The sequence below is a fragment of the Leucopleurus acutus genome (assembly GCF_964270905.1).
Source record: "Leucopleurus acutus genome assembly, chromosome: 2".
NCBI classification, from domain to species: domain Eukaryota; kingdom Metazoa; phylum Chordata; class Mammalia; order Artiodactyla; family Delphinidae; genus Leucopleurus; species Leucopleurus acutus.
In genome coordinates this window covers 49,868,147-49,883,185 of record NC_139143.1, presented here as the reverse complement: position 1 = coordinate 49,883,185, position 15,039 = coordinate 49,868,147, and the positions used below count along the sequence as shown (strand labels likewise).

General features: G+C 46.2%; 1 protein-coding gene across 17 annotated transcripts in view; it reads right to left on the bottom strand.

Annotated features, from left to right (window-relative positions):
- The window catches only part of PROX1 (prospero homeobox 1), a 57,243-nt gene that overhangs the window by 14,492 nt on the left and 27,712 nt on the right, over positions 1-15,039 (bottom strand). For all 17 annotated transcript variants that reach the window (XR_014325985.1, XM_082833233.1, XM_082833228.1 and 14 more), the window contains one exon: positions 14,588-14,782. Coding sequence is in view for 16 of the 17 variants with exons in the window: in XM_082833233.1 (XP_082689359.1) it covers positions 14,588-14,782 (195 nt within the window). In the remaining variant the exon portion in view is untranslated. The remainder of the gene's footprint in view (positions 1-14,587; positions 14,783-15,039) is intronic.

The window sequence follows — 15,039 nt, the reverse complement described above, 5'->3', positions numbered from 1 at the left end:
GTGGACTACATTTGGTCTCTGCTGCATATTCATCTTTTTCACATTGCTTTACACATATAAAAACCCTTCTTAACAAGGGTCATAAAAAACAGATTCGGTGCCAGAGCTGGCCTGTAGGCCAGAGTGTGCCAAGCCCTGCTCTCAGCCACACTTAAGAGCTAACCACTTTTCTGAAGGCCTAATGCTCTTTCATTCTTCTCTAATCCTGTGTCAGCACACTAGTAGTTCTTGCAAGGGTAGCTGGGATCAACATACCCGAATTCAACCTACATTGTCACGCCACTCCTCAGATGCGTGTAAGGCTGGCCGCGTCTACAGGAATAATTAATGGACCACACAGAGAGATGCGAAGAACCAGGTGGACCTCAGTCTTGCCCTGCTTTGACAGCGAGCTTTTCGTTAGGAGCTTTCCTGCCAGCAAATATTCAAACGAACTACATGGAGGAATCTATCCCTCCTTCGTGACACAGGTAATGAATCAGCTTCGAGGGGAAAATAAGCAGTATACCAGTCACTCTGCAGCCTTAACTAACTTCCCTTCAAGTCAACCCCGTAAATTATGTGCCAACCGCGTCTGAGTTCAAGACAGGCTCATAGTGCTTGAAGTTTAACTTTTGCTACCATTACTGGGTGAGGCAGTAGGATAAATAGGGCCAAGCTTGCTGCCCTTCTTGGATGGGAGATTATTCAAAAACAACATGGCATCAACTCTCCAATATTGCACGAAGGAAGCTGGGGCACGGATAACCGCAGTTACTCCTGTTTCGTTGGAGAATGCATCCCGTGATTGTTTTCTGCAGAGGTTTACCTTCATAATTCCGCTTTGCCCAGGCTAACATCAGAACTAGCGTGTGTCCTTTATTCATGCGGGTGGAGCAATGTGAGAGAGAAGCCTAGGGAGAGACTGCTAGGAAGTGGGGTTGAGGCAGGACAATGAGAATAGCATTGCTCAGAGTAAGCACCAAAGAAGGCACTGGGAGATGCGGATGCTAGATGAACAGCGCTTCGGAGAACGCCGGGTCACGGGAGACACCGCCTCTCTGCTGACAACAGCTGATGCAGCCCCAATAATACCTGGGTTGTTTTGGGAAGGGACTGGGATGAAAGGCAAAAAAGTCAGAAAAATTCTGCTTTGTGTTCTAGGGAACTCTATGGGTTTCTCCTCCAGGCTTACCCTTTGCAAAACTAAGCATGAGCCGTATTTCAAAAGCAACCTAAGAGTTTTGTGAAGGGCTTTGACATTCCTTTTTCAAGAAAGGTAAATAGCTCGGGAAGTCAGAGAAACAGATTCCAGAAGGGCCCCGGGAGCCTTTGGAAGTCCTCTAGAACCCTACCGACACCTCATGGGTCTGGAGGTTATGTCTGCGGTGGGAAGACTTAGGATGCTGTCGAGACCTGGGACTGGCCCTGCTGAAAGGCAGGGTCAGGAGTCTACATACAAATTATTTGGTACACCTTCAGGTCATTTAAGATGATGGATCTCTGGGAATTCCCTGGCAGTCCAGTGGTTAGGACTCCACGCTTTCGCTGCTGAGGGCACGGGTTCAATCCCCGGTTGGGGAACTAAGATCCCGCAAGCTGTGCAGCACAGCCAAAAAAAAAAAAAAAAAAAGATGATAAATCTTGCAAAAATACTCTCTGTATTAAAGGAAGTACAGTGGCCTTGGGAGCACAGCCGACTTCTGCTTCTGATCATGCCTCTTCCTTCACCCCTACTCAAACCCCCATATCTGTTCTCAGGGAATATATTACCTTTTACTAAAAGTCATTTTTAGTACCAGATTTTATTTTCCACCGTTAAGGTAGCCTTAAAAAAAAAAAACAGAGGTTGGGTACAATTACCGTTAAGAAAGATAGAAAATAACATATCCAGGTGACCTGTGTGAGGATTGGATACCTCCCAAACACAAAGCTGTACATACAAAATCCCAGTGGAAAAGACATTCCTGATTGACTACTATCATTTGAGACATGCTTAAAGGGAAGGATGATGTTGCTTTTACAAAAACTACCAACCAAACCTAGTAGTGACGGTCGTTATAACATCTAAAACAATTAATTCTGTCTTGAAAGAGGGGAGATGTTGTATGTTCTACAGAAGTTAATACGTATTACACAGGCCGATTGTCTGGGCTGAGCTGTGGCCTCGGTGGAACGTGTGTGGGGACAGGTATACAGGCTCTCTGTTAGTTTGTTCAGGTCCGTATCGTCTCCTAGAAAACCCACAGGCATGAGGGCTTCTCGGATGAATGACCTCACTGTTTGGCTGCCCTAGCCACCACAACAAAGTGAGCAGCAAATATAATGCCAATAAATTGTCTATGAATTTGAAAAATTCGCCTCTATAATCCCAGCAAGGGAGTTGCCACATCTCCAAGGGCACTGTTAAAAGATCTGCAAAGAGGGCCTTGGGAGAACACTAAACTGGGCACCCTGGAGATTTTTACTAAGATAATTAAGACCCAGCAGCACCCCAAGGGTGGAAGTGGCCCCACCTGGTTGCCATCTGTATTCCCAGGGCCTCCACAGTCACTGCTTAAAGCTTTGCATCCTGCACGGGACTTATGTAGAGAAGGCATAATGTCTTCTGTTCTAGAATCGCAGAATTTCAGAGCTAGAACAAAGCTCTGTTTTGAATCTTATCACTTTCCAGGTGAACGAAGTGGAGCCCACAGAGGCAGGTGCTGCCAGGGGCAGACCCTCCCATCTGGGGCTCCTTCCACGCTACCCTGTCATCTCGTGGCTGCCCTTCTCATCTGGAACCCATGACTCCAGAAGCCCGGAGCTGTTCCGGGCTGCTGTCATCTTTATAGCCAACCTTGGGGCAGGAGGAATCACTTTCTCTTTTCAAAACCAGTTTTGCACTGACTCTTTGTCCCAATTCTAACGGGAACTCCCTGTTTGCTCTTCTGTTTGTTTGTTTTCCTGTTTAGGGTCAGCAGGAAATGATGCAAGAGTTGGGTTACTGACAGTGGCGACAAGGGAACTTCTCTTTGGCTTGACAAATGAATGAAAGCAAATGCTTATATGGCGCTGACTTCGTGCTAACATATTCATGGACATTCATTTAATTCTCACAACAACTCTGTGAGGTAGGCACTATCATTTCCCCCATTTTACAGATGAGGACACTGAGGCAGGCACAGAGAGGGTAAGACACTTGCCAAGGTTTCACTGCTAGAAAGTGTCAGCGCTGGGATTTGATCCCAGGGACTGGTTCGAGAAACCATGCTCTTAAGTTCTACGCTATTATTAGTCCAGGACCACTGACATTGGAAAGACTCCCCCAAAGGAAGTCCCTTTTAAGATCTCAAGGTGATGTTTTTATATAAAATTATACCTACTTGTAAGTGAACATTTTGTTTCCTGCTTGAGAATAATACAGAGATCAGAGCTTTCTTGCCTTAGTTGTCATTTTTATAGACTCAAGCCCAAGGTTAAGGCTGTGTCTTCATGATGTCAAACACTCCAATACGTTACCTACAAAAACACTGAAAACATCTGCACAGCAGGGTGGATCTGTGCAATTTTTATTTGGCTGGATATGTTCCGTAGAACGATCAGATTTGCAAGAATACTTGCCAAGGGTCTCATAAATTGGTCTCATAGGATCATTTGAACCAGTAAGTGCTACTGAGACGCTAGTCAAGAAATCCAGCCTCTCAGGATGAACTTTGGGGGCGATCAAAAAAGCCGCGTTGGAGGTGTATGTGAGGTATAAAACCGTGATGTGGCCGCCCACTGGAATTCTGCCCTGTTGTCCTGTAATTGTAACTGTCCCTCAGGAAAACATGGTCCTGCCGGAAGAGCATTACAGAAGGGCTGCTAAAATGATCAGACGCAACCCACTTACTGTATGAGATTAGACTTTTAAAAAAGGATTAGAGCTCCTTAATCTGGAGAAATGAAGATTAAGAGGGAGTAATGATCAAAGTCTCTAAAATCAGAGAGGAAATGGAGAATATGGCCACAGTCCTGTTCACAAATCCCAGGATATTCTAACAAGGGATATCCCTTTGGAGTTCCAGGGAAATCACTTTAACAGCCATACAAAGAAGATACTATTTTCACAGCAGGTAAGACATTTAGAGAATGACTACCTTGAGAAGTGGTGTATTCTGAGAATGGAGTTACATTTTTAAAAAGGTTTTAATAAACCCAGGGGTGATAAAACCATAATGATCTAAAAATGGCAGGTTAGGAATGTTCTGGGGACATCCTGAGTCTTTCGAAAATGATGCAATCAGTGACAGGTACCCGCCTCTCCCGACATGCTCCCTGCCCAGGGCTGCTGGCCTACTGATCTGGCCACCTCTGTCCTCACTCTGTTACCTAGCTTGTTCCTAATATTCAGAACAGGGGTCAATGACTGGTAAGCTCAGAAACCTAGTACAAAACAGCAACTCACTCCTCGGAGGGGGTTTTCTTTAATCCTTGCCAGGGTCTTTGTCCTCGGATTCCGAATTAGAATTCAGGACAGTGATCTGACCACGCTTCCTATAAAAATATGAACTTACTCCTTTCAGTAGACCTTCAAATTAAAATCTACATTTTACTCAAACAGAGAGACGTTGGAAACATCTTATGTTGCAGTGGTGGGGGGACAGAACTGGTTAAACTCTCTATTGGAGAAGCTCCTAACACAGATCAATTAACTCACATTTAAGGGGAAATTAAACATACCGATTATGTAGTACCCATCACAGCCCAAGATATCAAGCTCTAAAATTTCCTGCAGTTAATGTAGAAATCAGCACACCTTAAGAAAAGCTGTGCTGTATGTATTCTAAACATATAGAATAAAACTCGAGAGAAATGTTTTAGCTCCTTTCCAAAACAGCCACGTGTTCGTCACTTTCAATATCTAATAATAGGTCATTGTTGGGGAGCCAAAGGCAGCCAAAAATAAATAAATTAAAAAAAAAAAAGGTTATGACAGCAGGAGGAGGGGGCAGGGGATTCTGGGAGGGGGTAGAGTGCAGACGAAGATGCCATGCAGAGAAAAAGAACCTTCAGATGACTATAACATGCTCAGCGAGGCATGAAGAATATTTTCTGTACTCACATTTTAGACTGCTTGCTGAAGATTGGTAAAACGTGGCAATGTGCAGGAGGAAATAAAAGAGCCGAGGAGAGGGAAGGGGCTGCAGGAGAAAGGCACCCATCTCCAAGCAAATGCCTAATAAGTCCTCATTCTAACCGTAAGTACCACTGTAAGTTGGGAGCAGTCCCGTGGTATCTTTTCAAACTGCAAGTTTGAAAACGTTAGTCCTCATGTTGGGGAGATATTCAGAATCACTATTCGTCTGGGGAGGAGAAAAGTAGGAAGGTGGGAAGGGGTGAGGATGGGTTAAGGGGTAAAGAGTTGCCTTGTTTCGCGTTGTGCACTTTCAAGGGCTCTGGGCAAGAACACTGGGACATCTGGAGTTCAGAAGTCGAGGAAAATGGGGAAGAACCAGGAAGATGAATACGCGATCATCAGCTACACAAAAGAACGGAGCAGAAAGAAGCCTGGATTTGGGCACTCGCGTCTGGCAAGGAGGCCGCCAGCAGGGCTAATGAAGCATTTGTGGTGCAGGACGATTGCCAGCGCAACAAAGAAGATGTGCTTGGGCTCTGCAGATGTGCCAGGGCCCCCAGAGCAAAATAATGACATAATCACCATCAGTGTCACAGACCAGACTGTACACAAGGTGACAGGGGAGCAGGGGGGCTGTAATACACACACGGGGAGGACTCGCCGGGGCCCATGGCGGCTGCGCCCTGAGGCCTGGGACGCAGGCAGGACTACCTGCCTACCTCTCTCTAGCTGTATCTCACATCCTAAGGTGAGGCTTGTCCCCACCACTGGTGGCTGTGTTTTATCCAATCCCAGCTACTCCTGAAGAGGCCACAGAAATCTGAACAGCTTACGAGAGATTCAGACTGGTTGGAAAAGGCTGGAAAAAGAGAAGGAAGGGGAGAAACGGAAGGAAAGAGTTTTGAGTAAAACTCCCTGTGATTCTGCTAAGTTCTGTGCTCCACCTTCCACGAACCTGACCCTAGCCATTCAACCCAACCCGAGGGACAAACATTAGCATGAGTGTCAAGGTTTCCTGCTGCAAAGAAAATGCAAGAAATATTTGGGGGCGCCTGGAGGGAGGATCACACAGTAGCAATAAATGGTCCACCTCAAAGCAGAGCACGAAAACAACAGGAAGGCAGGAGGGAGCTGCCCCTGCCCATTTTAAACAAGGTCTCTCAGCTGGCCTCGGCACCTGCCCTGGCTCCAGCTTCGTAAGGTGGGTGTGTTAGTACAGCTGTCTGGCTTTTAAGTGACTTTTGTCAGTTTGAAAGTGAAAAGTCTGTTTGAGGAGCTGAAAGAACAATAGCCCAGAGGCCGGAAGAAGGGCTGGCAACACAAAGGACTTAGACTACACTACTGTCCCTTTTCATTACTTCTAATGAAAGATTCATAAGAATAACTTTAATTTTTTATGATCCCCTTTTTGGTATGACTCTAGTAGTTGTGTCAACTTCCAGATCCAGGTTCTCTCTCAATAGCAAAGGGTCTGTTGTGAAAGTGTCTTCAAAGAACAACAGGGACAGAATAGGTGCTGGCCATCCTGTAGGCCCCTTTCTCCAGAAGACACTGCTCTCAGGGACACAGAAATGCTCTTTAAATACGGTTTCCTTCTGCCTTGAGGTCTCTGTGAACACTACAGGGAAGCGATCTTAAACCTCTCGAACGTGCTAGTTCCACTGCTCCTAGGAAGGACGATTCTATTTGTGTTCTTGGCTTCACTCTATTTAACAGGAACAGTAGTATAATCGTCATTAATCGCTCTCTTTTCCCTTTGCTTTGCAAATAGCTGTCTCCATAGTGCATCTTTATTTGGTATCTCAGCCAAAAGGGCAGGGGTGGGGGGGGGGGCGGGGAACAGGTTGTATTTGTTTTACGTCCTGTTACCAAATAGCACTGAAGACTGGCTTGAGGCAATCGTTGAAGGTGAAACAATATTTTAAAACGAGGATAATCTACTTTCAAGAACCAAAGTCCTACGCTTCGTCAGAAGAATGTTTGCAAAAACATTCATTCTGGCAAGTGTACACTGAAGTGGTTAAGAGAAGTGACTGAACGGTCATTTCATTTTCCGCCCTATGGCTGAAAAAGAACCCAACAGTTAAAAGTGCAATAAAATCCTGGGGGCGGGGCCGGGGTGGGATGGGGTGAGGAAATGTGATTTAAAATGTTATCTGCCACGTGAAAAGGGATCACCAACTTTTGAACAAGCCTGGGGTTCGCTAAATGAGTTTGTTTAATCTAGGCGAAATAAACAGGCTGCTTTTCAAGAGGTGGTTAGACCTGCAGACATTTAATCCAGGATGGGCCGAACACAATGATACCGACCCACTGAAAGCTCCAACCACCACCGGCGGCTCTCAGCAGAGAACGGGCTCCCTTTCTCCTATTGATAACCCTTTGTGGGGCACAGAGAAAGAGGCGAGGCGAGGAGAACTGGACGTCAGACAATGGCCATCATGCCACACACTGTCTCTGAACTTTCCTCATCTCTGAAGGACAATTAATTATGAAGGCCTTAGGGGTAGGTCGAAGCAAGGGAAAAACCCAATGCTGTCCCAGCAGTGGACGCGGCTGCCACCTCTGTGTTTGCTAAATGGCTTTGCCTGTTGGGGTACAGCCACCAAGAGAGCCAATAGATCACTGGGCGGGGGGAGGTGTGGGAGGAAAGCAAAAGATTTTTTTGTGTGTGCGCCTGCCCTTGTATAATTCTATTCTCACTGTGAACTCATCCATACACAAAACACAAGGACAATTTTTTTTTTTTTTTAAGAGAGAAAAGCCACAGGGTAGGTTGCAGCAGAAACGGCCTCTCAGTGGTGTGTTAAAAAGGATGGTCTTTTCACCAAATCATTTCACAGAGGCAAAACAGACAAACACAAAGAGTTGAGACTTTTTCTCTGACATTAAATGGAGTAACTGATAAGGTCAGACATATGATACCTAAAGACATGAATCTGTGAACTCTTGAAGTCAAAGGGCCTCTCTGTGCCGAGGAACAATCTTTCAAAGGAAATAGATCATAGAACTCCACTGAATCTGCTTTAAACTTTATGAAGCAGGAGGAGAAAAAGCTCTAAGTAGGGAAGCTTGACAGAAGAGCCTTGAACTATTTTCTGAAGGAAAGATGAGACCCTCCCTAGGCTGCCACAAAACATCTTTTTTTTTTTTTTTTCTAAAGGCTCCTCTGAACTTTGATACCAAGACACTGCCATTGAAAGTTGTATAATTATGTGCTATAGCCACTGTAGAAAATGCTTTGTTCCCCCCAACAAAGGACAATAAGCAAAGTAAAGCGACATTACACTGTATCCTTTTCTTTAAGAATGTTGAGAAAGGTCATGGAATGCTATAACTAATAAAGCTGTTGAGTAAGGAGGTTTGAACGTTGATCTTACTGTGCTTGAATGTAACCCAATGACAAAAAAGACACAGGGCGCTAAAAATGCAACGACATTACCAAATAGATGATAAATCAATGGGCCTGCTTCATTATACTGATCAACACCTCGAATCCCAGATGGACAGCGGTGCAGAAATGAAGCTTCGGGCACGCAGTTCTCCCTGTGCCCTCCCCTACCCCTGCCACCCCCCCCCCTTCCCCACCCAGCCTGGCGTCTTTACTGCTGCCTCCTTCAAATTTCAGGCAATCATTCTGTACGAGGAATATGTTTCCAGATAGCCATGTGTATACATATATTTAGAGAACATTCATTTAGTCTCTTAAAAGATCAATTTGGCTTGTCAATGGGGGGACTGGCAGGGAAGGAAACGGCAAAGGTTTCTTTTCCTCCTGCCACCCACCAAGAGTGCGTTGTGTGATCGTTTAAATGACACCTCGGCTTTGAGGCCAAAAGACTGCAAGAGCAGTAAAAGGGTTTCCCTCCTGTGCCAGTTTTCCAAATGATCACTCATATTTAAGTATCTATTTGGAGCAGAGGGAAGCGCTTCCTAAATCCACCTGTCCTCATTTTTCTTTAAAGAGGGGACAGGGCGAATGAAGGACTTCCAAATATATTAAATCTTCTTAAACGTGAGTCGTGTGGAAAGCGGGAGTGGGCTGGGAATGGGGGTGAGCCTGGTGGAGGGAGTACATGCACTCTATGTGTTTAAGTGTCGTGCGTTTGGGTGGGTGTGTGCGTGGGGGGATGTGAGGAGTGCTGCCTTTTCATTTTCTCTTTCTAAGAGGAGAGTGAGAAGACACAGAGAGAGGCCTGCAGAAGTACCCTTCTTGCCTGTCATGTGACACCTAGAAATAAGTCAAACCACTGGCTCCACGATGGAGCGCCTGCCCCATGAGTTATTAGTATCTTAGGAAATGACATTTACAAGCCCACTAATCAATGAATCAAGTTCTCTTTTCTATTTGTTTCTAAGCCTTCCATCTAAAGCCCTGGGTCTTTATTGAGGGCAAGGGAAGTTAGTCACTCCTCCTGTGAGTTTGGACCCTGCCCGCAGTTAATTGGCTAGCCACTAATGGCCCACGGGGGACACCTGGCTGACCACCGCGGGGGAAGAGCTAGCTCATGGGAATGGAGAAAAGGAGAAGGAGTGCTCAGGGAAGTCTTGGAAATTGATCGCAAGCCTTGCCTTCTTTCCTGCCCCAGTTGTGAGGGCAACAGAAAAGCAATACAGTCCAAAGCACATGCCCCTGCGGTCAGAAGGGTCAGCCCGGAAGAAGGGGTCTGCTACATTCTCTTCCCAACCTCCACGCAGGCCATCCCAGACCCCAAGCTCTGGGTCATCCTGCCTTTCCCAGCGGCCAGCCTACCTCAGTCAACCTAGGGTGGCTGTCTTCCGGCTCCCTGAGCAGTGCGTTTAACCTTTGTGACTTACACAGATCGGCTGCCTTAGTTGAGTTCTCTGCAAAAACGTGTCAACCTGCCTTGGAAACTGCCAGCGCTCATTGCCTTCTTTCCCTGCCACAGTTGTGAGGGAAACAGAAGGAATAAAATTCAACTCCTATGCCCCTGAAGTCAGAAGTATCAGTGTGATTTAAAAACTGGGAAGGAATCCCAAACCTCATTTCCCTCCCTATAAAAATCAATTTTGGAAGCTCTTCAAAATGAAGTGAGAATGAAGCATGGCAATATATACCATAACACCTGGAACGACGAACGTATTGTTACCCATCTCATTTAACGTGAGAAGCGGGAGTTAAAAATGAGGCCTGGACTTCCCTGGTGGCGCAGTGGTTGAGAGTCTGCCTGCCGATGCAGGGGACACGGGTTCGTGCCCCGGTCTGGGAAGATCCCACGTGCCGCGGAGCGGCTGGGCCCGTGAGCCATGGCCGCTGAGCCTGCGCGTCCGGAGCCTGCGCTCCGCAACGGGAGAGGCCACAGCAGTGAGAGGCCCGCGTACCGCAAAAAAAAAAAAAAAAAAAATGCGGCCTGTCACTGAACGTGCCTGTCTGAACACCTTCACGGACTCGTGTTGGGAGGGAGATGCCCGACCCCTGTCCTGTAGCCAACTTTCTTCCCTTGAGCACAAGCTGAAAGCGTGGTTCATCCCCCCCTACCCGCCCCCTTCAGTGTCTTCTTCCACATCCCCTGGGACTTCTCAAGCTCTCACCACCCCAAGTCTGAATGCCGTGCCAAGAATCTTGGCAATTGTGTAAACTGATACAAAAGGCAGAACAGGCTCTCCTGTCACTTAGAAGGTTCTGACTCATACAAGACAGGAAATGCGCAGGGTCTAGAAGAGCAGGGAGATGCGAGCCACTCCCTCTGCACTAGTGATAAACCTTCCCCATCTGCTTTATTTTCCCGCAGGCCAGGGGTCAGCAGCCACTCCAGCCTTGAGAGCCATCAGCAGCAGGGGCTGGAGGGGGGTGGCGCTTAGCAGTGACAGAGGTGCCGCCAGCAAGCTTATGACAGAGGCAGAGATGGAGCAGAAAGCTGAGAAAAGGCAAGGGGAGGAGGAGGAGGGAAAGAAGGAGGGAGAAGGTAGCAAAGGACAGAAGAGCGTTAGCCTCACCCCCGCTCTCTCTCCCTGGCTCCCCTGTTCCCACCCACTTAGAACTACTTTAGAAACAGTATAAAGCTTTAGGCAAGCTGAAGTATTTCTGGTATTAATATCCATATCGTTAGGACTCACATTAAATTAATTAATATGGGTAGACCACTTAGAAGAGTGCCCAGAACATACTAAACAGTCAATAAATGTGAGCTATTTTATCATTGCTACAAACCACTGATTAACTGATTGAGAAATTTTAAAATGCAATCAAGAAGACGTTTTATTATTTGGCCAGCTAATGGTTGGTTTAATATATTCCTTTAAATTGATTGGATCTTTGGGCATCGTGCAGGCATAACTTCCGTCTCTCTACTAGGCCCCATATCTGGTTAAAAATTTAAGAATAAACCAGGTGTACAGTTCTCTACTTTGCCATCTTCTTCACTTGCTCATTTTAGACTGCAGATGCACTTGACTTGCTCTTCAGGGGAGAAACTTAGATGCAAAAGTCAAGCAGTGCATGCAACAGCAGCTAAGGTATCAGATAGAGGTGCTGGGTCTACTTCTGGCTCACAGCCACGGTCCACACTGGAAGAGCAACAATGATAAGACCAGTGGCTTTTTTTTTTTTTTTTTACAAATTTATTTATTTATTTTTGGCTGTGTTGGGTCTTCGTTGCTACGCGCAGGCTTTTTTTAGCCACAACTACTGAGCCCGCGAGCCACAACTACTGAAGTCCGCGCGCCTACAGCCCCTGCTCCGCAACAACAGAAACCACCGCTATGAGAAGCCCGCGCACTGCAACGAAGAGTAGCCCCTGCTCACCGCAGCTGGACCAGCGGCTTTTTAAGCATCTCACTTAAGCACTGACCTCCATGCACAAAGGCACAGAAAAGAAGGACCATCTTATCTGAAGATTTTATTAGTAAGTGCCCCAAACTGAGAGGCTAAATTAAAAACTATTTCGTGATATTAGGATCATATGTGGTGGTAGGGGTGTGTATGTGCATATGTGTGGGTAAGTGGAGGGGGCAGGGCAGAATCCAGCTCCTGCTTTGTTCTTAGCACATTTCCGGAAAGAGCCTAGTTTTTACCGAAGGAGGAATAAGGCCCAGAATAGTCCAATAACTTGTCTGAAGTCACATGAGAAGTGACAAAATTGCTCCCTGGGCCCCATACTCTTTGCACTGAAGCAGTCTTAAAATAGACACTGCAGATAAAGGAGAGGTGGCCTGGCTGGAAGTGGATATGATTCACGAAGAGAGGAATATCAGATGGTAATCATATTAAAGGAGGATTTAGATGATGCTAAACGGAGCAGCTTGTTGGGTACCTCTTGATTCCAGCCATCCCCTGTTTGTGTCATTTTGGCCCTTGCGCTGAGTAGGGGATTAAAACCAACCAGGTAAGGTTTACACGACCCTAAAAAATCCTAATGGGCACTGTCAGGATTTGTTCTCTTGAGTATGTCACTCAGCAAAAATGCACAAGCCATCCCGTCGATCTCGGGCAATTCTTTTATGAAGCTTGACGCATGCCGCCAAACGAATATTTATCATAATAAACTGCAATTAGTTCACTAGCACACCGTTGAATTCTCTTAGCTCAAAGCTGACAGCAAAAGACTTATCAGAAAGGGGGTGGGGAGAAGTGAAGCTTTTAATAAGATTTCTTTAAAATGTTTAGCCATCGTCATCATGCAGGGGAAACGGGTTCGATCCCTGGTCAGGGACCTAAGATCCTACATGCCACAGAGTGTGGCCAAAAAAAAAAAAAAAAAAAAAAGTTTAGCCATTGTCACATTCTTCAGCTTTAGAAGAAATCTGCTAGAGTGTTCTGTCGAAACAGTAAACCAGTGCTCTGTTCCAACAGAGACTTTAAAATACTGAAGCAGTAAGTACAAGAAGGAGCCTCACTTTTAATGTGTTTTGCCAAAGAAAAACTTTGCTTATAACCCATTTGGCAAGAAAAATACATTGGTATTGGATAGCAAAGAGAAACTGGTGGCTTGCAGTATAAACACTCCAACTTTCAAGGAAAAACCATGACTTTCCCGCTGCTAAACTTCCCCATTCAGTTCTTCATAAGCCACAAAAACTGATCTGCTGAGACCACTGGGAGAAGGGTCCCCAGAGGAACGGGCAAGCAGCGGGGGACAGTGGGGTTCAGGTCGGTATTGACAAGGCCAGACCGAGGTGCCCCTTTCTCCTTTTTTTTTTTTTTTTGCGGTACGTGGGTCTCTCACTGTTGTGGCCTCTCCTGTTGCGGAGCACAGGCTCCGGATGCGCAGGCTCAGCGGCCATGGCTCACGGGCCCAGCCGCTCCGTGGCATGTGGGATCCTCCTGGACCGGGGCACGAACCCGTGTCCCCTGCATCGGCAGGCGGACTCTCAACCACTGCGCCACCAGGGAAGCCCGCCCCTTTCTCCTTTGACACTGAGAACTTTGCGGGCATTTGGGGGTACCTATCTGCGTAAGGAAAGCAAGAATATTAACATAAGGTCCGCGCACGAGCAGATGTGGGGGAAAAATTCTCCTCCTCAAGGTACTACAAGAGAAGGACCACCTTTGTCAAGCCACAGCCTGTCCATTCTCATCATCAGAGGTTCAGCCTGCAGAACCCTTCCCGCATTCCCACTTCCAGCCATCATTGCCCCAGTCAGCAGGGCTCAGCGAAATGCTTTTGTGGGTACTGGGAGATTCGCTGGTGTTGTCTCATGGAAAGTCATCCCGTTCAATGAAAAACGCTGAGGCACCACATCAGCCAGTAAAGAAATGCCTTACTCATAGCCACACATCTCTTATTGTCGCATAGATACAGCTTTCTGGGAACCATCTGCACTGCTTCATATGTGCCTGGAATACGCAGGTTGCAGACACATGCAAGTATGTATAAGACCGTATGAAGGAAGGGCAGCAAGTTCGTGAAGCTGCACGTGTGCAAAATGAACACACAAGGGTGTCCTCCCAGAAGAACAAAACCAGAAGCAAACAAGCGAACAGAGACGTCCATGGGTCTCTCATCATAGGTACTTGGGAAATTCTCACACCGTTTCTTCCAGAAAGGAAATGAATGCTCATGAAAGTTTGAAACCATGGAATCACTTCCCCATCAATCTTTCTAGACTTTTTAAGAAAACAACTTTTGAAGCTACCACTGAACACAGCATATGTCAACTCAATCCACACGCCAGAATTAAATGTGAAAAAGGCCTATTGGGGGAGGGACCTCTTCTCTGGAAAGGGAATCACTCTGTGTGTGTTCCTTGCTGCCGTTTCTTTGGATTCGCCAGTTCCCTCTTGTGTGGCCACATGGGTCTTCCAAGCAAGCAGCAGAGGCGGGGGATGGGAAAGGAAACGGAAGTGGGTCAGCTCCCAGGACTCTGACGGGACCCACGGGGGGCTCTTCATTGCCACTCGACCTCTTACCCTACTGGGGGATGCTTGTGTGAGATACCAGAGCAAAGAAAAAAAAAAAAAAAAAAGACAGATTTGGGGCATTTCTAAAGAAAATAATTTTTTTTTAAAAAAAGGGAGATGACCGAAAAACAAAGATGAGTTCCTACCTCAAAGTCATTTGCTTTATTGTAGTGCATGTTCAGAGCCCTGTACAGCTCACAGTCTCTGGTTATAGACAGCTCTTCGGTACTGGTGACCCCATCGTTGATGGCTTGACGCGCGTACTTCTCCATCTGAATGTAGTAAAACTCACGGAAATTGCTAAACCACTTGATGAGCTGAGAGGTAATGCATCTGTTGAACTGTTAAATTTAAATGTTGAAAAGGATAAGAACATTGCCATTTTTCTTCATTCATTCTTTAAGCATTTGAAGACTTTTTAAAGTTCCCCTCCCTTCCTTACTTGGAAAGGTATGTTTTTAATTCCACCAAAATGGTGGCAAGAGCAACGATATACTTACGGGATATTATAAAACCAACTAACGATGGAAACTGCGTCACGACCCTCCACATCTCAAATGGAAACCTCATGTTCTAAATCTGATTTTCCTTAAGCTGA